General features: G+C 35.8%; 1 protein-coding gene and 1 pseudogene across 1 annotated transcript; both read left to right on the top strand.

The window, feature by feature from the left end:
• The first annotated feature begins 355 nt into the window (after nt 1-355).
• LOC115963002 lies at nt 356-3095 on the top strand (annotated as a pseudogene).
• A 20555-nt stretch (nt 3096-23650) lies between these two features.
• On the top strand, nt 23651-26849 carry LOC115965994 (protein NUCLEAR FUSION DEFECTIVE 4-like). The gene is made up of 2 exons (XM_031085327.1): nt 23651-24126; nt 25662-26849. The coding sequence occupies exons 1-2, from the start codon at nt 23671-23673 to the stop codon at nt 26847-26849; spliced, it is 1644 nt and encodes a 547-aa protein (XP_030941187.1). The 5' UTR covers nt 23651-23670.
• Nucleotides 26850-27202: the final 353 nt, after the last annotated feature.

Here is a 27202-nt window from a genome sequence, read left to right as displayed (position 1 = left end):
CCAACACTAAACATACACACATTGACTTGGCTACCCTTATAAGCTAATACTACCATTTTGGGGGATTATAACCTATCTAGATAGATAAAGGCAAGAAAAAAAAAATCTAAGGTTGCGTTTATATATTTGAATGTAAATTTCTCGAAATATTGGAAGTATGTCTTATAAATTGCTAAATTTTATGGATTTAAAACTTATTTCAAATTCAAGGATCTAACATTCTTGGTAGATTTATCAAATCAAAATTTTTGACACTTTTTAAACTATCCAAAAGAAAAGTATTTAAATTTTAATCACCCGAATTTAAATTTATGTGTCCAAACCCTGTCATCCAAACAGAGAAAAGAGAAAAACGATGGAGATGTTGAGCAACAAATGGGTGGCGACGGTGGGCATGTGGATTCAGTGTAGTAGCGGTGTATACACCTTCAGCGTCTACTCCTCTGTTCTAAAATCAAGCCAAGGCTACGACCAATCAACGCTTGAAACCGTGGCAGTTTTTAGAGACATAGGCTCATCTGCTGGGGTACTATCTGGGTTACAATACACCGCCGTAACACACAATAATAATTACTCTGGGTATTTTCGTGGGCCATGGCTGGTCCACCTGGCGGGAGCAATCCAGGGCTTCTTTGGGTATTTTCTAATGTGGGCTGCTGTCGTTGGATTAATCGAACGGCCTAGGTTGCCAGTGATGTGTCTGTTCATGTAGTTGTCCACTCACTCTATTACTTTCTTTAACACAGCCAATATTGTTTCTGGCGTGCAAAACTTCCCTCAATTTAGTGGGACCGTTGTGGGCATCATGAAGGCAATACATACAAATCTTTCAATTATTCTATGATTGCCCATATGATGTTAAAAAATTGAGTAAACATTTTTAATTTGATTAGTCATTAGGAACATAATAAATAATTTTTTAAATTATGTTTTTGCTTCTTTGTTTTTTAAGTTAGATATACCATTTTGTAAGATTTATGTAAATAAAAAAAAAAAAATCTAGTATCTCTTGCATTATTTGTAAAGAAAAATAATTAGTCTATAATTACTAAATAAAATAATTAGGGGATGGATTTTTCTTCTTCTTCTTCTTCTTTTTCCCTTATAATCATTAGGGGATGACTTTAAATCTTCAGCCAAATCACTATCAAACTTTCCTATAATTTATGATTAAACTAATGAAATTAGAATTATCACAATCAAGTTATGAGATTGAAAATTTGAACCATCTTTTGAATCTTTCCATGACTAAAGTCTCAAATTAAATTTTAAAAAAAAAATATTTCCTATATCAAATATATATATATATATATATATATATATATATCTCACAATTTGTGGGATCCTTACACCTATGTTTATGTGGCCCATATATTATGAACACTTGATGCATGAGAAAATTTTTGCTTATTTAGCTCTTGAATTTAATGCTGATACTCACCAAAAAATATAAATCACAACTTTATTAGTTAAAATAGAGAAGTAATATCTCAGCCTTTAGCCAAACCATTCCACTCCCTACCCAAAATTGTTGAAATTTTAGATCATAACCTCCTAATTGATTGAAGCAAAAAGGAAAAAATGATTCTTGGCAACAATTTACTATACTATTAGACTTTATTAGTCATACGTGTTATGACCCGATTCTTGACAATATCGCTACATTTTTCTGTTGTAATGATCAAGCTAAGAGGTATATTTTTTTTTATGTGGAAAGTCATGGCCTTCATGAAACTTCTAAATGAGTTCTAATTCTAAAATGATTGCTTAAACTAGACAGAAATATGACTTTTTACCAACAAAAAAAAGTTTGACTTCTTTTTGTAATCCCTCTTGCTTAAGCTTAGCTATGCTATGCCTGTAATATTACCTTCTGTCTTTGCCAGGGATGTTCTGGTATTAGTGGAGCAATACTAATTCAAGTATATGACACATTCTACAAGGGCAAGCCAAGCACATTCCTTCTAATGCTTGCTATTTTGCCTACATTCATCCAACTTGTGCTCATGCTTTTGGTGAAAATTTATAAAACAAACACAGGCGATGACAAGAAGCACTTGAATTGTTTCTCTGCAGTTGTTCTGATCATTGCTGGTTATCTCATGATTATAATAATTTTGGGGAACATCTTCAGTTTACCTTTATGGGCACACATTTTCACCTTTATACTTCTTTTGCTTCTACTTGCATCACCTCTTGGAATTGCAATCCAAGCCCAGAAGGATGATTCCAAGGGATTACTAGAGACGTTTTCCTTTTAGAGTAATCCTTCAATGGAGAACACTGAGTCAATGGGCGCCTCATCTGAGACTTTGTTAGCAAAGGATCTAGCATATCATGAACTACATAGTGGAGAGGATCAAGTTAATGTTGCTTTAGATGACAAAATTCTGTTTGATGAAGAGGGTATGAATCTTTTGCAGGCTATGCGCACTGTAAACTTCTGGTTGTTTTTCATAGCAATGGTATGTGGAATGGGCTCTACGCAGACTGTGATAAACAACTTGAGCCAAATCGGACAATCTCTCAATTGCACTAGTGTGGAGGTAAATAATTTGGTCTCTTTATGGAATATATGGAATTGTCTTGGTCGTGTTGGAGTTGGGTATTTATCATATTATTTACTACACACAAGAGGCTGGGCAAGACCATTGTTCATAGCTATTACTCTAGCAACAACGATGATTGGCCACCTTGTTATTGCTTCTGGATTTCCTGGAATGTTATATGTGGGTTCAATTCTAATGGGCATTTGTGATGGTTCAATTCTAATGGGCATTTGTGATGGTTCACAGTGGTCATTAATGCCTACAATTACTTCAGACATATTTGGGGTTAGGCATATGGGTACTATTTTCAACACTATAGCCATAGCATGTCCCATTGGATCTTATATTTTCTCTGTTAGGGTTATTGGCTATATTTACGATAAGGAAGCCGGTGGTGAAGATCACTCCTGCTTTGGTACTTGCTTTATGTTATCTTTTTTTATCATGGCATCCTTGGCTTTCTTACGATTTCTTTTTGCCATTGCATTGTTCCAACGTACTAAGAGATTCTATATGCTCAGAAGATTAAAGCATTCTTTAAAATGATGAGAATTGAATATGCAAACTTTGTGTACAAGGCAATTGGATTGCTTGTGTCAATTTAAATTAATTATCAGCAAATTAATGCCAACATATGATTGGTTTTCAGATATTTTTTGTAATTTTTATTTAGAAACACTTGGTAAATTTTCATTAGTTCCAAAATAATGACAATGAAACCACCGCACACCTTTGTTGTAGTAGTCACTCTATAAGTATAAATGCTTGTGAGGTGTGAGGGGACAAAAGCGAAGGTTCAAGTCTCCAGGAGAAAGTTTCACACACATATACGCTTAGATTAAGCTAGAGTAGAAATTCTATCTTGTATAAAAAAATAATAATAATAATGACAGTGAAGCCTATTATATAGCACATGATACTTTTTAAATGATTGTTTTGGACATACTACATGGACTTTAGTGATTGGTGAAAATTTTTCACTCTACAATCACTTTATAATGATTACTCTTTATTATCAATTTGAACTCAAATTCCTTATTCAAATTAGTTAAGCTAATTAGTACTTATAGAAACGTCTTTAACTCAATTCTTGATATTTCAAGTTCTTTTGGATTATGGACATGCTTTATTTTCTTAAGAATCCAATCATGAACTAATTAGAAAAAAAATCCAAATTTGGTAAGGATAAAGGGTGTAAAACCAATGTTTTACACCATCCAACAAGATATTGCTATATCAATTTTTAACTTAAAAATCAATACATTTTACCATATATAATAACATCTCAATAAACACTCAAGTTAAGTTGAATTTCCAAATAGCAATTAGAATTGATTAGGCATGGTTATGCCTATTCTTTAACAAATCTGAATTTGGTAAAAATGTGGTGTAAAACTCATGTTTTACACAATCCAATAAAAGATTGTCACATCAACTTTTTACTTAAAATTCAATACATTATACCACACATAATAATATCTCAATAAACTCACAATTAAATTGGATTTTCAAATGGATGTTAAAATTAATTGAGTGTGGTTATGCGTATTCTATAATGTGTAATATGATGATGTGCCATGTTAGAATTAGTTTGGTAAAACTTGGGTTTTACACCACATCCTTATAGAATTTAATCTCTTCTTTAACATGTACTATAATGATGTGACATGTTAGGATTAGAAGGTGTCAAACTTAAGTTTTACACCACATCCTTTTAGAATTTAATATCTTAGGAAAAAAAATGTTGCTTTGTAAGAAATACAAATACTACACATGATGGAGTTCATAAAATACATACTTTATATATAGACTCAAAGACAAATGACATACGTCTTGAAAAAGAATATCCTCCCAACCACCCAATGATGTAACATAACACTAAGAGCACTAGTATTGGGGTGTAACATCCTCCAATTGTTCTTTTACAACCCAAGACACCTAAAACTCGCATCATCTAAGTTTGTATACTTAAAAAAATTTGCAACCTTGCTACAGTAAGGTTGCATATATGCAACCTTAGAGCACTAACATCCGGAGATGCAAAAAAATATCTATTTTACCAAGTCATTTTACAACTTATCCAACATTCCAGTTTTTATTTTTACATACAATCCAATAAAATAATATAAACTACCTAATAAAATAATAAAAAGTATTGTTTCTCTCTCTTTTTCTCTTCACACACAACCACAAGATTAATTTTTTTTTTTCCTTTACAACCTATGAACAGTAAGCATTAGCATTTGGGGGGTGTTTGTAAGCTTTAGCATTTGGGGGTGTAAACACCCCCCCCCCCTTCCCCTCCCCCAGTTGCTATTTTAGGAACCAACTCTCTCAAACTGAGCTTCACCCGGGTGTGGGTCGCTAAACAAATTTTTAGAAAGCGTGAATAGTAAGGTTGTATATATAAAACCTACTATTTATGGTTGCTAAACATAAAAGTAAATATAAAAGTACATGAAAGTACAAAAAAATGAAAGAGAGATGAGACAGACGTGAGAGAATGAGTTGATAGGGTAGTTTAAGTTATTTTATTAGGTTGTATGTAAAAATAAAATCGAGATGTTGGGTGCATTGTTGGATGGGTTAGTAAAATAGATAAAGTAATAATATTTGAGGATGTAAAATAGGCATTTTTTTTACATCCCCCATTGCTAGTGCTCAAGGTTGCATATGTGCAACCTTACTATTTATAGGTTATAAATTTTTTAAATTTACAAACCCAGATGGAGTGGGCTTTGGGTGTTTTGAGTTGTAAAATAGCAAGTGGGGGGTGTCTTGAATTTTTTCTACAACAAAACTAGATCTGTATTTTTCGTTAAAATACAGATCTAAATTTTTTCTTCAACAAAACCAAATCTTTATTTTTCTTTTAAATACAGATCTGAATTTTTTCTTTTAACAAAACCGTATCTATATTTTTCATTGAAATACAAATATGAATTTTTTTTTTCAAAAAACCTACATATGTATTTTTCGTTAAAACATAGACTGAATTTTTTCTCTTAAACAAAACCAGATCTGTATTTTTCATTACAACAAAGATCTATTTTTTTTTTTTTTAATGAAACCAAATTCGTGTTTTCCATAAAAACTTAGGTTATGTTTAGTAACAGTTTTTGTTTTTTATTTTCAAAAACTTGTTTTTGGGAATATAAAGAAAAAATAATTTTCTTGTATTTTTGAAATCAAAAATACGTTTGGTTAGTTGAAAATAAATAATAAATAATAAATAGTTTTTTGAAAAAAAAAAATTAGAAAATACTAAAATATGTTGTTACTAGGATTTGAAATCTAATACTAGCTCATTAAATGAGACAAATTCATTAACTCAAATGCAGGTTTTCATTGACTTTTAAAAATTAGAAACTGAAAACAGTCTTTTACATGTTTTCAGTTTCTTTCACAAATTGAGTTTTGAGAACAATTTTTGTATTCTATCTATTTTGGGTTGCCAAACAAGTTTTTCAATCTCTAAAATAGAAAATTGTTTTTGGAAATAGAAAATAAGGGGAAAAAAATAGTTAACAAACATACCCTTACACTATCATAACAAATTTGTTTTCTTTCCATTTATAAATATAAAAACTAGATCTGAATTTTTTTTTAATATAAAAAATTCATTCTTTTCATCATAGAAACTCAGGTCTAGAATTTTTACCAAGCAATCTCATCAAACTCTCTGTTCTTTTTTAAAAAATAAAAAATAAAAATTGCAGATCTAGGACTCTTAAATAGTAGATTGGCCTTAGATTTAGAATTTAACATGGCATTGGTTGCACTTTAATTAATATCATACAAAGGGTACTAAAATGATCATCTTTGAGTGTAGAAGACCGGATTTTTTCTGGGCAAAATGGGTGTCTAACACCTTCCTATTCTGTAGCCTAGACCCCAAACTTTAGATCTTAGGTTCGTAGAGATAGTGTCTTATTTTCTTTTGATAGATTGTAAATAGGAAACGAAGCCTTGCAATTTTTTTACTAAATTGTAACTAGGAAACAAATCTTTGTATTCATTTATTCTATCAATGAAACTTGGAATTATTCAGTTATGTATTTTACATAGTTTTTTTTCTTATTTTTTGTAACAAAAAATAAGTGGCGACTCCACTTAATCTCAAAATGAGAGCATCAAAAAAGTCCCAGTCTCTCACATAACCACATCAAATAGTTGTGAAAATCAATATGAAATTGATTGTGGTCCTACAAAATTTTGGGTTTAAAAGAGTCTTGCCAATATTAGAAAGTAACAAGAAATGATAAACCCGTTTAATTGAAAGTGACTTGAACCGTTTTAAAAAGTGTATCAATTACACGGAAAGAGGTCTTTATGAACTTCTTAATTTTTTTTCCTCGGATGAGAAAAAGGATAAGATATGATAACATGTATCTGTGTCAAAAGTCTTATTACTTAACATACATCAAAAGTTCAAATCCCTTTCTCACAATTAGTTAATTATAAGAAAGACTATAGATATACCTGTAGGTGAGTAGGTTCCACCTTGGAAGCTTGTGGCTTTATAATTTTTTTTTTTTTTTTTTGATGAATAGGCTCTCTAATTATGTCATTTAAATAATTCAAGTTAATAAATTGCGTAAACATTTCTTTTTTGAATGGGAGTGTAGAGAGGGAAAATTCCCGACCTATCACAAGCTGACACGTCACATTACCAAGTCCACAAAATACAGCCAATTACAGAACACCATGTATTGCTGCTAGGTTTTGCTACCACTATTCAGAAGCCAACAGAAATTTGCCAAGTGTCATGCAAGAGCCAATCACGCATCAGCGCACATGTAAGCGATGACTCAAGCAGCCTCGCACGTGTAAGCGATGACTCAAGCAGCCTCGCACGTGTAAGCGATGACTCAAGCAACCTCGCACGTGTAAGCGATGACTTAAGCGGACCAATCAAGCTGTGACATGTGTCACCAATCAAGCTCCGCCACGTGTCGCTCACCCACCCCAAAACTCCTATAAATAGAAGCCTTCCTGAGACATTTAGAGGACCAGGATTCAGAAGGGAGAAAGCTCTGTGAAGATCAAGCCTCAAAGCCTTCAAGAACTTCAAGAACTTCAACCCCAAAATTGGAGAACATTCGAAGCAGAATCATCCAGATCATCTGCCTAGATCCTAAAGTTTGCGGGAATCAAGCTCAAAGGTCTGAAAACATCAACAAATCACAAATCAGTGAAGTTCTACGGATTCAAGCCTCCAAAGCCCCGAAGAACTTCCACCACAAATCTTCAAATACAAAGAACATTCAAAGCAGAATCATCCAAACTATCTGCCTAGATTTCAAAGTTCACTGGAATCAAGCTCAAAAGCCTCCAGAAACCTCAAACAACCACAAATCATTGAAGCTCAACGGATTCAAGCCTCTAAAGCTCCGAAGAACTTCCACCACAAACCTTCGAAGACGAAGAACGCAGGAAGAACACGAAGAACGCGAAGAACAAAGAATTTCTAACAAGCTCATAGCCAGAGATTCATTGTAATTCTATTCCAAAGATCTTCGATCCATTCCTCAACCAAATTGAAGGATATCTTGTGTTCAAAACAAAATCACATCATCACAAATCCAATCAACAAATCTTTTAAGGAGATCGAATCAGAGGATCACTCTTTTGTAATCACAGAGAATTGTACCACACAATCATCAATACAAATTCGCATTTGCAAAACTATTTCACTTGTTCGACTTTATTTCCAGCTGAGAAATTTAGTCGCTTACAAATTCTGGCACGCCCAGTGGGACCTCTCTGCCTCTCATCTCATTCTCCTTCAGCGAAAGAAATCTTCATCATCTTGCAGCCTACTTCAATGGCTTCTAGCAAGAACATTCAAGCTTCAACAATAGCTGCTTCAACTAAACTTGGTACGGCTACCACCAACAACTGCATTGGTGCAATCAATTGTAGCCAACCCAAAGCAAACAATCAACTTCAATATCAAACAACCAAGGAAGCCAAGGTCCGGGCAATCATCTCCTTAGACCCTCTTACAAGAAACAAGGTCATCAACAAGGACGTCTCCACCTTGGAACACCTCAAGTATGGGGGCAAATCCCCTTCTTCCTACACAAGAAGTTGGTCGCACGATTTCTCTCCCATCAAAGGGAACCCAAAAGATGAGATTCCACGTGCTCACATCAAATCACTTTCCTCTCCATCATCTTGGGAAGTTGTGTCAGTCATGATGACTAACACCTCTACCATGGAAGAAAAGATGGCCGAAATGGAACAAAGGGTTGTCCTTCTCACAAAAGCACTTGAAGATAAGGACCTCCAAATTGCAACTTTGATGAACAAACTTGAAGTGCAAGATCTTGGTGAATCAATCCATGGTCATAAATTCACATCTGCAAAGGATGACGAAGGGAGAGAAATTGAAAACACTCCCCGGCGAGAACAATCTACTTCGGTTGCTTCGTTGTCAGTCCAACAATTACAAGACATGATAACAAATACCATCCGAGCACAATATGGAGGTTCTTCTACAAGTTCTCTCACATATTCAAAACCCTACACAAAGCGCATCGACAACATGAGAATGCCAAATGGGTATCAACCTCCCAAGTTCTTGCAGTTCGATGGCAAAGGAAATCCTAAGCAACACATTGCTCACTTTGTAGAAACTTGTGAGAATGCAGGGACTCAAGGAAGCCTCCTTGTAAAGCAATTTGTTCGTTCACTCAAAGGAAATGCCTTTGATTGGTATACAGACTTAGAACCTGAGTCAATTGACAGTTGGGAGCAACTCGAAAGAGAGTTTCTCAACCGATTCTACAGCACACGGCGTACGGTAGGCATGATGGAGCTTACCAATACTAAACAGTGGCAGGATGAGCCCGTCATTGATTATATCAATCGGTGGCGTTCTTTGAGTCTAGATTGCAAAGATAGACTTACTGAAATATCTGCTATAGAGATGTGCATCCAAGGCATGCATTGGGGACTTCTTTACATCCTTCAAGGGATAAAGCCCCGAACATTTGAAGAGTTAGCAACTCGTGCCCATGACATGGAGTTGAGCATTGCTAGCCGCGGAAGTACAAACCCTCCCATACTTGAGGAAAGCATAAAGGAAGTAAAGAGGAATGACAAGAATGCAAAAGTCAGCCTCAAAGACCCAATGGTTGTTAACACTGCCGAAGTCGAGGTTCCAAGAAGAGGAGCAAATGCAAATGAAAAACGGCTTGAAGGGTGGCAAAAGAATGAAGTGCGTCGCCTGACCTTTAAGGAACGTGAGCAAAAAGTATATCCGTTCCCCGATGAAGATGTGCCAAACATCTTAGAACAACTATTGCAATTGAAGCTAATTGAATTTCCAGAATGCAGGCGACCAGAAGACATGGGGAAAGTTGATGACCCTAACTACTGCAAATATCATCGCATCATTGGCCACCCAATACAAAAATGCTTCGTCTTCAAAGAACAAATCATGAAGCTTGCCAAAGAAAACAAGATTGATCTAAACTTCAATGAAGTTGTTGGGTCAAACCATGTGACCGTTGCTTGTGATGTACTTCCAACTCTCAGGCAGGGGGCAAACACCATTGGAGCTCACAAGTTGATCTACAATGATGATGGCATAAGGATCGGCCCCATCAATGGGAAGTTCCTTAAACACTTCTACACTTGAAAATCAAGAATTGCTCCTCGGTAAGAGCTTAAACTACCCACTGTAGCGCTGCAAGAGTACATGATGTCTTCCCATTACCCTTTAAAGCGTACCAATAAGGAGAAATTAATCCCACTCCATGTCAACAATTGCGAGTGTGGCGTAGCGGTTGGACGCCCGTGTCACCCTTGAGGCCATCTCGGGTTCGATCAGTGGTGATACCCACTATTACACACTGCGCCCCCTTTTTTTGCAAAAACACATAAGAAAAACAAACAAAAAAAAAATAAAAAAAAAGATCATAAAAAAAAAAAAAAAAAAAGATCATAAAAAAAAAAAAAAAAAAACAAAAAAAAAAATAAAAAAAAAGATCATAAAAAAAAAGGATCATAAAAAAAAAAAGATCATCAAAAAAGAAAAAGAAAAAGGAAATCATCAAAAAAAAATCTGTTGAACTACGTGATGACTTGATCCTTCTCCAGGGTACGTAGGCAGCTTAGTACTTGTTGCTAAGTTCAGTCACATGAAAAGAAGAAGTATGGCCAGTCTAACTTGAAGAGTTTTTCAACAGTCATCAATGTGCTTTTAAGGTCCTTTCGGTTGGCAAGGCATTCCTCATTTTCTGTGGCCATCCTTCTACATCTCTGAGGTATACTTTGCATCATTTATCTCCTGGGGGCATCTCCTTGTACCTTCCATCTCTAGGCTGCATCGTCTCTTTTCTAGGTTGTGCCACTTCATAACTCTGAAATTAGAACCACATCATCTCCCTTCTGAGTGGTGTTGTTTCACATCATGTCTCTGAAATCTGAATGACGTCAATTTCTTCCGGAATGATGGTAGATTATATATCTAAAGTCGGTGTGTCATCATCTCCCTTCTGAGTGGTGCAGCTTCATATCATGTCTCCAAAAATTGGACAATGTCACCTTCCTCCGGCATCTGAAGTTGATGTTGCATCTTCTCTCCTCCAAGGGCATGTCCATGCAATGTCAAAGTCTTGGCGGCATTCTTCTTGAAACTTCAAAGTCTTGGCATCTCCTTGCATTTTCAACATCTTGTTGGCATCTCTGAAATCTTGATGTCTGGCTACAGTGCTCTACGCCCTTGATGTCTGAGTGATGTTGCCTCTGAAAATTGCTTTATATGAATGTTGGCACAGCTTCGGCGAATAAAGTGTTGACATAACTTCAATGGCAATGTGGAGTGTTGACATGGCTTCATGAATATTGGCATGACTTCTATGCAAATGAAGTTTTGTCATGGCTTCATGGCAAAGATGAACGTTGGCACGACTTCGGCAAAAATGGAGTGTTGATGTGGCTTCATGGCTTTGGCACGAATGAAGTGTTGGCGTAGCTTCATGGCAAAGATGAACGTTGGCACGACTTTGACGAAAATGGAGTGTTGACGTGGCTTCATGGCTTTAGCAAAAATGAAGTGTTGTCATTGCTTCATGGCAAAAATGAACGTTGGCATGACTTCGACGAAAATGGAGTGTTGACGTGGCTTCATGGCTTTAGCAAAAATGAAGTGTTGTCATTGCTTCATGGCAAAAATGAACGTTGGCACGACTTCGACGAAAATGGAGTGTTGACGTGGTTTTATGGCTTTAGCACAAATGAAGTGTTGTCATTGCTTCATGGCAAAAATGAACGTTGGCACGACTTTGACGAAAATGGAGTGTTGACGTGGCTTCTTGGCTTTAGCAAAAATGAAGTGTTGTCATTGCTTCATGGCAAAAATGAACGTTGGCACGACTTCGACGAAAATGGAGTGTTGACGTGGCTTTATGGCTTTGGCACAAATGAAGTGTTGTCGTGGTTTCATGGCAAAAATGAATGTTGGCACGGCTTCAGCGAAAATGGAGTGTTGACATGACTTCATGGCCTCGGCGCAAATGAAGTGTTGACGTAGCTTCATGGCATGGATGAATGTTGTCACGACTTCAGTGCAAATGATGGTATGACTTCAATACAAGTGCAGGTGCGAATGGAGTGTTGTGATGGCTTCATGACAAAAATGAAGTGTTGTCGTGGCTTCATGGCAAAAATGAAGTGTTGTCGTGGCTTCATGGTAAAAATGAAGTGTTGTCGTGGCTTCATGGTAAAAATGAACATTGGCATGGCTTCAGCGAAAATGGAGTGTTGACGTAGCTTCAATGGCAAAGCTGCAATGTTGGCATGGCCTCGGTATAAATAAAGTGTTGACGTGGTTTCATGGCAAAGATGAATGTTGTCACGGATTCGACATGGATGAAGTATATATGTGGCCTCAATGCAAATAAAATGTCGAGGCAACTTTATGACAAAGATGAATGTTGGCACGAATGAAGTGTTGACGTTGCTTCATGACAAAGTTGAATGTTGGCACGACTTCAATACAAGGACAGATGCTGGCTCGGCTTCGTGATAAAAACTCTTGATATGGCTACGTTACAAAGACTTTTGAAATGGCTGTGTTGAAAAGACAAGTGTTGGTGTAGCTTAATTGCCAAGGAAAGCATGCTACATAACAAAAACAAGCAACAACAAAGATCTTATCAGAAGAAAATCTCATGATACGTCAAAAAAAAAAAAAAAAATCAAAGAGAGAGCTTCATTTCCAATATCTAGCCTGTAAAAAAAAAAAAAAAAAAAAATTCAAATCAGTATGAATAAAGCAAGTCATAAAGAAAAAAAAATATATATATATATATACATATATATGTAAATATTAAAAAAAAAAAAAAAAGAGAAGAAGAGAAAGGCATAATTTCTCTAAGTTTAGAGAATTATGCTACCCACCAGAGATGCTGCTTGTATAACTCAATGCATACTACGCTGGCTTTATATAGAAAACTTCTGAGAGACAAGACAAAAAAAGGAAAAAGAAAAAGTACGCAAGTCATTAAATGCTGCGACTGAACAATTGGAGCTCAAAGTCGGATTTTGCAAGCTCAAATGCACTCAAAGTCCAGGAAAGCTGCACCGAATTTTGAAAATAAAAGATGGCATTTAATGCAGAGAAACAAAAAATGAAGGCTCTGCACCTACCTTTTGACCCTCAAGTCTAAACGCAGTCACCCTCCTGACAGAGCAGCCAGTGTGCAATGGACTAAAAAGTCTAAAATGACAACAAGTCCAACAATGCGGTTCCCCATTCCAGATTTCTACAATTTCTGACAAGATTTTACAAAAAATCAACCCACAGAAATCTTCTATGGACTTTGATGAACAACACTCAGAAAGATTTGCAGCAACGGATCCATCACAAAATGAGACCAAAAGGCCATAGTTCAACAAAAACACGCGGCTTTCACACTCGAATCTGTGCAAATCCAGACACTATTTCAGGAAACTAAGCATACCACTCGATCCAGCATGCCCCGATCTATAAAACCCAAAAATTTCAAGCTCAAAAACGGCTTCACGCGCCTCCACGCACCGCCACAGATTAGAAACAATCCGCGGCCAAATCCTTCAAATCTGTGCAAATCTACCCATGATTTTAAAAAACTGACTAGACCATGATGTTCTACGGCCTCCAATCTGCAAAACCTGAAAATTTCAGGTCCAAAAACCTCTCCACGTGCCGCCACGCGCCACCAGGACGTCCGGCGAACGTTTCTTCAATCTCACGCGTCGGGAGGTTCTCTCACGCGCTTACACGCGCGCACGCGCCACACGTGTAAGCGCCAGCGCAGTGACGTCATCCATGACGTCACCTCCACACCTGCTGACCCGTTGGTCCGATTCGACCCGGAAGACCCGGTTTGACCTGGATCCGAACCCCCTGAAAAAGAAAAAAAAAAAAAAAAAAAAAAAAAAAAAAAAAAAACCTTGACAAAAATTTCATAACAGACCTGTCCCACTCAATTTTTCGAGTACATTCCGATTTTGGGACCCATTTCTTCATTCGAGGCTCGAAAATTGTGCAAACATCCAATTTCCAAAAAGTTGACTTTTGTGCAAATGTTGACCAAGCGTCAAAATTTTTAAGATAGACCTATCTTACTCAATTTTTCGTGTACATTCCAAATTTGGAGTCCGTTTCATCATTTGAGACTCGAAAATTGTACAAATGGCTCAAATTCCAAGACAATTGACTTTGATGCTGAAATCAACCTAAAGTCAAAATTTTCAAGTCACACTTGCCTTTCTCAATTTTTCGTGTACATTCCAAATTTGGGGTCTGTTTCTTCATTTGAGAATCCAAAATTGCTCAAATGGTGTGATTCTACAACTGTTGGCTTTGAAGTGAACTTTGGCCAAGAATCTAGACATTCGAGCAAAACTTATCCTGTTCGGACTTTCTCAAAGATTCTGATTTTGAGATCCACTTATTTTGGATTTGGTGATCACCAATCAAACCCATATCTTTGAAGTATTGACGATGTCCAAAACTTAAATTCCTGAGATCAAAATTTGAGATTCATCCATTTAATTGGGATCTCCTCAGGGTTATTCTCCAGACTTCATCAAAACTTCTCTCTCCAAATATAAATGAACTCTCACAAGTGTGTCAGAACTTAAGGTTACACTGGGTCATTAATTCAACCTAACATTCTCATTCGGTGCCTACCATTCCCACCTACCATTTCCACCTACCGTTCCCATCTACCATTCTCACCAAAAATTCTCAACTACCATTCTCAACTACCTACCTACCATTCTTCATCTCTCTACTATAAATAGGAGGGCCGGGTTCATCAAAAACTCATCCAAAAAAAAAACCCTGAATCATGAAATGAAGATTTGCCTCTTTCAGATTTTCAAATCCTCCTTTTCACAACCATTTCTCACTATGATCTTATCATTCTCAACACCTAGCAACCGATTTTGCTTCATAATCGGTTTGAGATCAACCCTCCCATGGTTCGGTCGAAACCCTATTTACAACATCATTGCAGTTTTGAGATCCAAACAAACTTTATTTCTCCACTTAACGACCACCTTTGTCCATAAAATTACTCGTAACAAGGTCTGCATTTTGGTTCCATGTTTCCTTGGACTTGGTTGGCCAGGAAATCCAAGTCCAGCAGAAGCACCCGTTCCTAACCTCAGGGCTCCTGTAGTCTCTTTCCAATTGCTTGGTCTTCCAGCAGGAGCAGTAGTTCGGAACAAGCAGCAACTTGGCTGGTTTCTAGGGCCAGAATCACAAGTTAGCTCCATCTTTCATTTTTCTGTGCTTTTCCAACGAGTGGCAGTAGGTGAAGATGGTAAAAAAGTGTTGGGGTATCCTACAAATTGTTTTCCATCAACACTTAAAACAACCTCCAAGGCGCCAGCTCATCAGAATTCAGCCTTTGGTGCCGATAAATGGTCATCAAAGCTTTATTCCATGTCCCCACTACTACGGGACCCAAAGGTCATCATTGCTGGTACCTTAAAACTCATTTTCTGAAATTACTCCAACTTAAAATCAGCTTGAAGAATTTCAGAAGGTACTCTTCTGAAATTACTTCAACATAACATCCGTTGGCAGGGTCCCATGACACAGGCGCATTCAATTACTTACTGTCGGACCCCATGCAACACACAGTCAGTCCCATATTCAAAGGTGTACTTCCCATAAACACCTACACCAGAAGGGTCCCAGCATACAGGGCCAGCACCATGGTGGTGTATGCTTTGCTCATTTGCTTTGCTCCATCTCCATCTTCTGCATGATCTTCTGAAATAACTTCACCAGAAGTTCTTAGGAATACGAGGTTAGCTCCATGACCCTGCATGTTGTATCCAGCCACCATTCTCTCATCTTCCCCATCTTCAACATCTTGTGATCGCCGCCAACGATCCAAAATACTCTTCTGAAAGTACTTCAACTTAATCTCATGCTTCTAAAAGCTCCACCACCTTCAACAGCTCCACCACCTTCAACAACTCCACTACCTTCAACTACTTCACTTAAAGAGTCAAGTACCAAAAATCCATTTTTTTCGAAACTCATTCCCACACCACACTCCGAGACCGTGTGTGTAAACGAGTCTCGAGGGGGCATTTGTAGAGAGGGAAAATTCCCGACCTATCACAAGCTGACACGTCACATTACCAAGTCCACAAAATACAGCCAATTACAGAACACCATGTATTGCTGCTAGGTTTTGCTACCACTATTCAGAAGCCAACAGAAATTTGCCAAGTGTCATGCAAGAGCCAATCACGCATCAGCGCACATGTAAGCGATGACTCAAGCAGCCTCGCACGTGTAAGCGATGACTCAAGCAGCCTCGCACGTGTAAGCGATGACTCAAGCAACCTCGCACGTGTAAGCGATGACTTAAGCGGACCAATCAAGCTGTGACATGTGTCACCAATCAAGCTCTGCCACGTGTCACTCACCCACCCCAAAACTCCTATAAATAGAAGCCTTCCTGAGACATTTAGAGGACCAGGATTCAGAAGGGAGAAAGCTCTGTGAAGATCAAGCCTCAAAGCCTTCAAGAACTTCAAGAACTTCAACCCCAAAATTGGAGAACATTCGAAGCAGAATCATCCAGATCATCTGCCTAGATCCTAAAGTTTGCGGGAATCAAGCTCAAAGGTCTGAAAACATCAACAAATCACAAATCAGTGAAGTTCTACAGATTCAAGCCTCCAAAGCCCCGAAGAACTTCCACCACAAATCTTCAAATACAAAGAACATTCAAAGCAGAATCATCCAAACTATCTGCCTAGATTTCAAAGTTCACTGGAATCAAGCTCAAAAGCCTCCAGAAACCTCAAACAACCACAAATCATTGAAGCTCAACGGATTCAAGCCTCTAAAGCTCCGAAGAACTTCCACCACAAACCTTCGAAGACGAAGAACGCAGGAAGAACACGAAGAACGCGAAGAACAAAGAATTTCTAACAAGCTCATAGCCAGAGATTCATTGTAATTCTATTCCAAAGATCTTCGATCCATTCCTCAACCAAATTGAAGGATATCTTGTGTTCAAAACAAAATCACATCATCACAAATCCAATCAACAAATCTTTTAAGGAGATCGAATCAGAGGATCACTCTTTTGTAATCACAGAGAATTGTACCACACAATCATCAATACAAATTCGCATTTGCAAAACTATTTCACTTGTTCGACTTTATTTCCACCCGAGAAATTTAGTCGCTTACAGGGAGTATATAATGTTATTTGTTATCTAGTGTCTTTCTAATTGTACTTGTAACGACGAAAAAGCAATAAATCAACTTGGTGGAAAATAAACACTACAACAAAATGTATTTTCAGTGACGAAAAAATTCGTCACTAAAAGTCTAGTTTTTCGTCACTAAGGACCTTTAGTGACAAAATTGGACTTTTAGTGACGAAACTCATTTCGTCACTGTAGCCCCGTCACTAAAAGTCTTGATGATGAAAAATTTCGTCACTAAAAGTCTGATTCGATTTTTAAAAAAAAAAAACTTTTAGTGATGAAAACGTTTCGTCACTAAATGTTTTCCTCACTAAAAACACTATTCAGTGACGAAAATATTTCGTCACTGAAAACACTTTAGTTTACTAAATAATATTTAGTGACGAATAATTTCGTCACTAAAACTATGTTCGGGTACATATAGTGACAAAAAATTCATCACTAAAACTATTTTTAAGAAAATCCAGGAACATATAGTGACGAAAATTTTCGTCACTAAAACCATTTCTTACAAAATTTTGTTATATTTAGTGACAAAATTTTCGTCACTGAAACAATTTTTTGTTGCTATATTTGTGACGAAAAAATTTGTCACTAAAACTTATTTTCTGTTTTTATTTTTTTCATGGCTTTGATATTAACCCGTAGCCTATCATTACATTATTAAAACCTCACATTTGAATAACACATTTATTTCAACAACACATTTATGAAAAAAGATCCATATATTCCATAAGTAAAAAATAAAACAAGTATCCAATTCAAACTCCTTTCACACAAGTATACAATAATTGTTTGCAACACATACAATAATTCAAGATGTTTTATAACAATACAAAAAGTATAGCATAGTATAATTTGAACTAAAGGAAGATGTCCTCATGCCTCTTGCTTAGCTCGTGCCTCTTGGTCCCTAGCTCGCTCCTCTTGGTACAATTGAAGCGTTCTAAAACTTCATGTACTATTGGAATCACTGCTTGATCATAAAGATCTCTTTGTTGAGTTGAGGGACCAAAAACCTACATATTACTACAAACAAAATCTTAGCATCTAGCATCAAATATGAAACTAGATTCTCAAAACTAACATTGTTTAACATTTCTGACATACACGTTCAAGTTTTTTTTTTTTTTTTTTTTTGCTAACATTAAGCGGGGGAGGGAGATTCAAAGTCAAGTTCTCCTGCCTCTATAGAGAATTGGACAATGTGCCAATGCCGCTAAGTACAAGGTTCTTGGTGACATATACATTCAAATTATAGGACTCCCTTATACTTTCCATTTCAGTGTTCGGATGTAAAGGTGTACATGGTGGCACATCATTTAATATTCTATTCCTACTACACCAAGGAATGAATACTTATTTTAGAGGACAAGACACCATGCACACCATTAAATGGACATTTTCCATTTCAAAGACAAATGAAGAAACCCTTTTCCTGGAAAAAAAAATTACTTAACAAGAACACGCTTCTTTACCTACTCATTTTACCCTTTTCTATCCAAGTTTTATGTATATAGCCCTCACATTAGATCACCTTGAAATAATGTGAAACCAAAGAATCCCCATAAACAACTAATTAATCTTTGAACCTTAATTCTTGAAAGCAACAACCAAACAATTATAAGTAAATATTGAACCACACTTTGAAACAAACAACCAAATGCCAAAATATCAAAATCTAAGTAAAACCCAATACCCCATTTGGGAAAATCTACTCATCACACTTTAACCCTTCTCAAAAAGTTCATACAATTTTCACAAATCTCAAAAATCCACTTCCCATATCATATATATACAAACTAATTGAAATGAATGGAAGTAGTACCTAATCTACTCATCACACTTTAACCCTCCTCAAAAGGTTCATACAATTTTCACCAATCTCAAAAATCCAACACAACCCACCTTATAACACCATGCAAGCCACCCGCTTGCTCCAACACAATAACCCACCACAAAATCAATCACAAACATCACAAATATAAAGTGTTTACAAGTATTGAAATCAATTAAAGTAATATTCATCACATCTAATCAACAAAGTCCATCCACATTTGCAAGAAATTAAAAACACTCCCAATATAAATTTAAATCACCTTATAACATCATGCAAGCCACCCGCTTGCTCCAACACAACATACCACCACAAATCCAATTTCCAACATCACAAGTATAGAGTTTTACAAGTTTTTAACTAGAATTTACTTACTTTGCTCAAGCTAAGTTTACAACTTTCAGAAAAAATCCAAAGTTACTGCAAACAATGTGTATTTAGTCTGCAAAAGAAAAGTTAAATTTATAAGTACAAAAGTTAAAGAAAAGTTAAACAAGCAGATAAGACAATAATTAGAACTGCTAATGAAGAAAGATTTTCAATTAAATCAATCAAGCAACACAATACAACAAACAAGTAATCTTTCCCTTATTTTGGAAAATCACAATACAAAAAGGGAATTTCTTGTGATGTTAAAGAAAATTACTAACCCAACTAAAATCCCATGAAGATTGCCTTCTGTACCACAATTTGTGATGTATCCCCAGTACTCATCCTTCTCGATTTCCCATAGATGAGCAAACCAATCTAAAACGCCAACTTCAAACTGTCTTAAATGGACACCATAGTTGCTCTCAATAAAAGGGTCACCTAGATTGTTAATGGAGAAATGCTGCAACTGCACTAGAGCACCATAGTTGAAGTCCAAATTATATGCATAACCTGTAGCAAGAGAATATTATTATAGCATTTCAGGTAAGAACCAGACATAAATCGGGTGTTAGGATCCATAGAGAACCCAAGTTCGGACTATGCAATACACGTCAATTGTTTTCAGCTGTTCACTCTCTCTCAATCTAATAAGTAATACATAGTACACACAATGCCTTAGATTTAGTAATACCATAACTAACTTGTAGGAAAATGAATAAGGAATTCAAATTATGTTGATTAAAAGCAACAATTTTCTATAATAGAAAACAAGAAATTCCATGTTTATATTAGCAAATTACCTAAATGGTGCTTGGTCCTTTCGAGAAGGGTCTTTCGATAGCGAGCAAGGATGCTAGCCATGAAGGCATCTTTATCGCCGGTGAAATCGTCATTGGCACGTTCCGCCCCAACACGATCTCTCTGTCGCTTAATCTTTCCCAACGGCGACGCTTAATCGTCGCCATCAGCGCCAATGGCGATCGGCATCGATTGCCAACAGTGACACTCAAGTGTCACGATTGGCATCAATCGCCAACGGCAACGCTCAAGCGTCGCGATCGGCATCGATCACCAACGGCGACGCTCAAGCGTTGGCGATCAACGCCGATCGCGACGCTTGAGCATCACCGTTGGCGTTCGAAGCTAAGCGTTGGCGATCGACGCCGATCGCGACGCTTCAACGCTGGTGATCGACGCCGATCACGACGCTTCAGTGCTGGCGATCGACGCCAATCGCGACGCTTGAGTGTCGCAATCGATGTGGGTTGGAGTCGTCGTCGTCGCCATTGAGCTTCATCGGCGACGACTGAGCTCAACAGCGATGGTGGTTTGTGGTTTGTGTTTTTTTTTTTTTTTTTTTTTTTTGTTGACCGAAATGGCTCTGGGTTGAAATGTTTCGTGGCTCTGGGTTTCTTTTTGGTGTGCTGGGTATTGTAATTAGTCTTATAAGTCTTTAGTGACGAATTCCAATTTCGTCACTAAAGACCGGGCTTTGTTCAGATTTTTAGAGACGAAAATCATATTTTGTCACTAAATCATACTTTTAGTGATGAATTGTGATTTCGTCACTAAAATCATATAAGTGCAAAACTATTATTACTTTTAGTGACGAATATTTTTCGTCGCTAATTCTTCTTTATAGTGACGAAAGGATTTTCGTCACTAATACTATCCATAGTAATAACTACAATAACGAAATATTTCGTCACTAAAAATTTCAACTTTTAGCGACGAAATATTTCGTCACTATAAATTAATTAAACTCGCGCCAAAGTTTCCCTCCACTAGCGCCCATTTTTCAAATCACAATAGCGACGAAATTTATTTTTCGTCACTAAATTTTATAATGTTTTCCATTATTAGTGACGAAATTCATATTTCGTCACTAAAGCTATATTTTTAGTGATAAAAAATATTTCCTCACTAATTTTCGTCACTGAAAATACATTTTATTGTAGTGAAATGAAGATTTCACTGTTTGATATCACAATAAATTTGTTTGGAGAAGGGAAGTCAAATTTGTTTATGATTTCCAATGCAAAAACTAAGAAGGTCTATGTCGGCATAGAATTGAATGAGAAATGGTTCTTCTTCTATTAATACACAGTTTAAGAACTTATTAAGAAAAAATACAAGTATTGGTTCTCGAGTCTAGTCTGAGGTTGTGGTTATAGATGGATAAATTCTTTTCTTTCTTTTTTCACTCTCCCCCTCACCTGGATCTTCTTTTTGCTTTTATATCTAGCTACAATCTATCTGAATCTTACACTTAGAGGGCTAAGATTGCATTCCTAAAACTCTTGTCTCATCCAGAATATACTAGCATGGTTTACACTATAATCTTAGTTGTGCCACCACTATTCATGGTCATTTCCTCATTAATGCAGTCAAAGGAGTGGTTGTCTTATATTTAATGTGGAGGGGATGGCTTCTATACCCTTCTTCCTTCATCTTTATCGTATTCTGTGCCAAGTCTACTTTCTTTTCTTTTTGATGTTTTAACTTTATGTCATTTACATAACTAGTGCTCGTCCCCGAAGTCCGAGATGCGTCCTCAGAAATAACCTTAACTGCCCATTTAAATTAGATTTGGGATCCTCGTCCCCCACAATACTTATTTTATTATATTATAAATGAATTATGACATTATAATTAATTTGACTGGTATCATATAAAATAATAAATAATTTTTTTAATTATGTTTTGTTTTTTATTTTAAAAGTTAAACACACTAGTTTGTAAGATTTATGTTGTAAAAGTTGTAGTATCACTTGCATCATTTGTAAATAAAAATAAAATGAGCCTATAATGTTTAATAATTTTACTTAATTACTAAATAAAATAATCAAGTTTAGGGATGACTTAAATATTCACCAAAATCACTATAAAATTTTTCCTATAATTTACAATAAAACTTTTTATCATTAAACTAATAAAAGCAACAAACTTAAGATTATCATAATCAAGTTATATAAATAAAAATCATGTTATGAAATTGAGACCATCTTTTGAATCTTACCACAAACTCCCAAATGATCAAAGTCTAAACTAAGAGAAGATATCTCATATATTCGATATATAGATGTCTCATATAGTGGAATCCTTACACCTACATAACCCATATATTATGAGCATTTGAAGCATGAGATATTTTTTCCTTAGCGAGATAGCTCTTCACTTCAATCCTACTACTCAGACTATAAAATATAAACCATAAGTCTCCTGGTTTAAAAAAATAAAAATAAAAAACAAAACTTGTTGGAAAACAATAACATCATAGTGAAGAGTTTGTAAAGTTTTTGACTCATGATCCGCCCATAACCTCCTGCTAACTACATACTGTACTATTAAACTAGGGAAACTTTAAAAACATAAATTTTGTCACAATTTAAAACTTATGGGTTTATGTAAAAGTGATTTTCTATCCATCACAAATTGACCACATCAAAATAGTAGTGACAAAAATTATGGCACATAAGTTGTGGTATTAAAGAATTGATTCTTGACAGTATCACTATATTATTCTTCAAGCAAACATAGATCGCTACATTTTTTTTTTTTTGGTTTAATGATCAAACTAAGTTTAAGTGGCGTATATTTTACGTGGAAAGTCATGGTCTTCTTAACTCAGTTAGTAATTACGCATAAAATACACGTAAAAAAAAACACGTACGTTCGTAAGGTTGAGAGAAACAAGAGTTTCCCGTTTGGTTTCCAAAGTTTGCGGAAATAATTGCGTTTATTTGAATCTAAAACTACAATTTATGTAATGAACGGAACACGTTATATTCGCCTACTTAAATACGTACGATAAAGTTTCTTAATAAAGAGTTTTGATTGGTGCCGTAATAATGGACTAATTAGGAGAAGGAAAAAAAAAAAAACAATTTTTTATACAACTTTGTAAGGTGTTGGAGTTTATTAAAAAAAAAAATTATATATATATATATATATATAAGACAAATGATATAGGTGTGGAAGAATATTCTTAGATGACTCCACCTAATAATTCAACACTATAATAAAAAATATTTCATAGGACATAGACATATACTAGCTGGGTTATCCTTTTAAGCTAACACTACTTTAGGATTATATAACTTGTCTAGATTGTTAAGGCAAGAAAGAAAAAATCTAAAAAAAGAGCAAAGAGAAAAGAAAAAAAAAATGGTGGAGAGGCTGAGCAACAAATGGGTGGCCACGGTGGCAAGCATATGGATCCAGTGTAGCAGCGGTTCATACACCTTCGGTGTCTACTCCTCAGTTCTTAAATCAAGCCAAGGCTACGACCAATCAAAGCTCGAAACCGTGGCTGTTTTCCGAGACATAGGCTCAACCGCCGGGGTACTATCTGGGGTACTATACACCGCCGTAACACGCAATAATTACTCTGGTTTTTGTGGGCCATGGTTGGTCCACCTGGCAGGAGCGATCCAGGGCTTCTTTGGGTATTTTCTGATGTGGGCTTCTGTCGTTGGATTAATCCAACGGCCCAGGTTGCCGGTGATGTGTCTGTTCATGTTGTTGTCCAGTCATTCTATGACTTTCTTTAACACAGCCAACGTTGTTTCTGGTGTGCAAAACTTCCCTCAATTTAGTGGGACCATTGTGGGTATCATGAAGGTACATACATCATACATATATCTTTAAACTATTCTATGATTGCCCATATGAAGTTAATAAATTGAGTATACATTTTTCTTTACAAGTTGGTATATCTAACTTTTTCTTTTTTCTTTTTTTCTTTTTTTTGAGAAAGTGTTGGTATATCTAACTAATATATATATAGTGATGCAATCATATGTACCTCAACTGGTTTGTCCAAAAAAAAAATATATCTACCTCAACTGGGTATATGTATATTTTACTTAATTATTATATACAATAATTACAAAAGTTAGGCTTTTTGTAGTGGTACTTTGGATTAAATAAAGTATTTGAATTTGGTGAAAGAGTGTAATTAAGTGTGTGTATTTAACAGTTAGTTTGTTTTTCAAAAAGAAAAATTAGGAGATGAATTTTTTTTTTTTTTTTTTTAACTTAGAATCATTAAGGGATGACTTAAATCTTCACTCAAATCACTATCCAAATTTTCCAATTATTTAGTATTAAGCTAATGAACTTAGAATTATCATTTTGGGTAGAATTTGTAGTGTGTTTTTGTGTTAAAACCTCCTTCCCTCTTTCTTATCTCTTTATTATGTGTGTATTTTTTTTTTTTTTCTTTTTAACCTTAGAATTATCATAATCAATTTCTGAGATTAACCATCTTTTGAATGTTGTCATGCCTAAAGTCTTAAATAAAAGAAGATATTTCCTACATAGAATATATAGATATCTCACAATTTGTGGGATTCTTACACCTATGTACATGTGGTCCATATATTATGAGCATTCAAAATACAAGAGATCACTTTTCTTATTTAGAAAGCTCTTCGCTTTAATCGTGATGCTCACCATAAAGTAAATCACAACTTTACTGGTTAAAAAAACAAAACAAAACAAAACTTGTCGGCAAACAATATATATGCAATACATCTGAGTGAAGAGTCAGTAAATTTTTTGACTTGTGACCGGCCCATAATTCATAATCATTCCACTCTCTACCCAAAACTGTCTGAAATTTTAGATCATAACCTCCTTATTGATTGAAGCAAAAGTTACAAATGATTTTTGGCAACAATTTACTATATATATATATATATATATATATATATATATTTTTTTAATACAAGATAGAAATTTTACTTTAATCTAATTTAAGTGTATGTATGTGTAAAACTCTCTCTTAGAGACTTGAACTCCGACCCTTACCTCTATACCCTATAAACACTTATACTTATAAAGTGATCATCGCACCAAAGATATGCGGTAGTTTTACTATACTATTAGACTTTATTAGTCATACGTATTATATATGACCGGATTCTTGACAATATCACTACGTTTTTCCTGTTGTAATGATCAAGCTAATTAAGAATTGTATTTTTTATGTGGAAAGTCATGGTCTTCATGAAACTTCTAATTCTAATTAAATGATTGCTTAAACTAGACATAAAAATGACTTCTTTTACAAATAAAAAAAAAGGTGGCTTTTTTTGTAATCCCTCTTGCTTGAGCTATGCTATGCCTGTAATATTACCTTCTCTCTTTGTCAGGGATGTGCTGGTATTAGTGGAGCAATACTAATTCAAGTATATGACACATTCTACAAGGGCGAGCCAAACACATTCCTTCTAATGCTTGCTCTGTTTCCTACATTCATCTCCCTTGTGCTTATGCTTTTGGTGAAAATTTATAAAACAAACACAGGTGATGAAAAGAAGCACTTGAATTGTTTCTCTGCAGTTGTTCTGATAATTGCTGGTTATCTCATGATTATAACAGTTTTGGAAAACATCTTCAGTTTACCATTATGGGCACACATTTTCAAGTTTATACTTCTTTTGCTTCTACTTGCATCACCTCTTGGAATTGCAATCCAAGCCCAGAAGGATGATTCCAAGAGACTTTTAGAGATGTTTTCCTTTGAGAGTAATCCTTCAATGGATAACCCTGAGTCAATGGGCTCCTCGTCTAAGACTTTTTTAGCGAAGGATCTAGCATATCATGAACTACCTAGTGGTGAGGCTCAAGTTAATGTTGCTTTAGATCATACAATTCTGTTTGATGAAGAGGGTGGTATGAATCTTTTGCAAGCAATGTGCACTGTAAACTTCTGGTTGTTGTTTATTGCAATGGTATGTGGAATGGGCTCTACGCAGGCTGTGATGAACAACTTGAGCCAAATCGGACAATCTCTCAATTACACTACTGTGGAGACGAATAATTTGATCTCTTTATGGAGTATATGTAATTGTCTTGGTCGTGTTGGAGTTGGGTATTTATCGGATTATTTACTACACACAAGAGGCTGGCCTAGACCATTGTTCATTGCTATTACTCTAGCAACAATAGTTATTGGCCACCTTGTTACTGCTTCTGGATTTCCTGGAATGTTATATGTGGGTTCAATTCTAATGGGTATTTGTGATGGTTCGCAGTGGTCATTAATGCCTACAATCACTTCGGACATATTTGGTGTTAGGCATATGGGTACTATTTTCAACACTATAGCCATAGCATGTCCTCTTGGATCATATATTTTCTCTGTCAGGGTTATTGGCTATATTTACGATAAGGAAGCAGGTGGTGAAGATCACTCCTGCTTTGGTACACGTTGCTTTATGTTATCCTTTGTTATCATGGCATCCTTGGCTTTCCTAGGATTTCTTTTTGCCATTGCATTGTTCCAACGTACTAAGAGGTTCTATATGCTCAGCAGATTAAAGCATTCTTTAAAATGATGAGAAGTAAATATGGAAACTTTGTCTACAAGGCCATAGCTAAGGCCATTCTTTTTTCTTGCTTTGAAGTGCCCTTTTTTCACTCCATTTATATTTTCTTTCTTGTGCGCTACTCTTCCTGTAAGATGGGCCCTCATATCGTAGGTTCCCTGGTATAAGAAGAGGCAAGTATCATTAAGAATGGATACACTAAGTTGATGGAATTCTTTAAAAAAAAATTACATTAAAAATAGATAAAGGTTTGAATCCTTGAAACATATGGAATGCACATCTTAAACATTTGAAATTGAAAAAACGAAAGTATAATAAATTTCAGTAACCTACCTATGATTTTGGCTAATACCAACCAAATC

This window comes from Quercus lobata, chromosome 10 (assembly GCF_001633185.2).
Source record: "Quercus lobata isolate SW786 chromosome 10, ValleyOak3.0 Primary Assembly, whole genome shotgun sequence".
Lineage (NCBI taxonomy): Eukaryota > Viridiplantae > Streptophyta > Magnoliopsida > Fagales > Fagaceae > Quercus > Quercus lobata.
Note: the sequence above shows the minus strand (reverse complement) of the source record. Positions and strands in the feature narration are given on the sequence as shown.

Bases quoted from the DNA above. Each gene is read 5' to 3' on its own strand.
- LOC115965994 (XM_031085327.1), top strand. From the start codon at position 23,671: ATGGTGGAGAGGCTGAGCAACAAATGGGTGGCCACGGTGGCAAGCATA. The intron at 24,127-25,661 runs GTACATACATCA...TCTCTTTGTCAG, and splicing joins CCATTGTGGGTATCATGAAG to GGATGTGCTGGTATTAGTGG.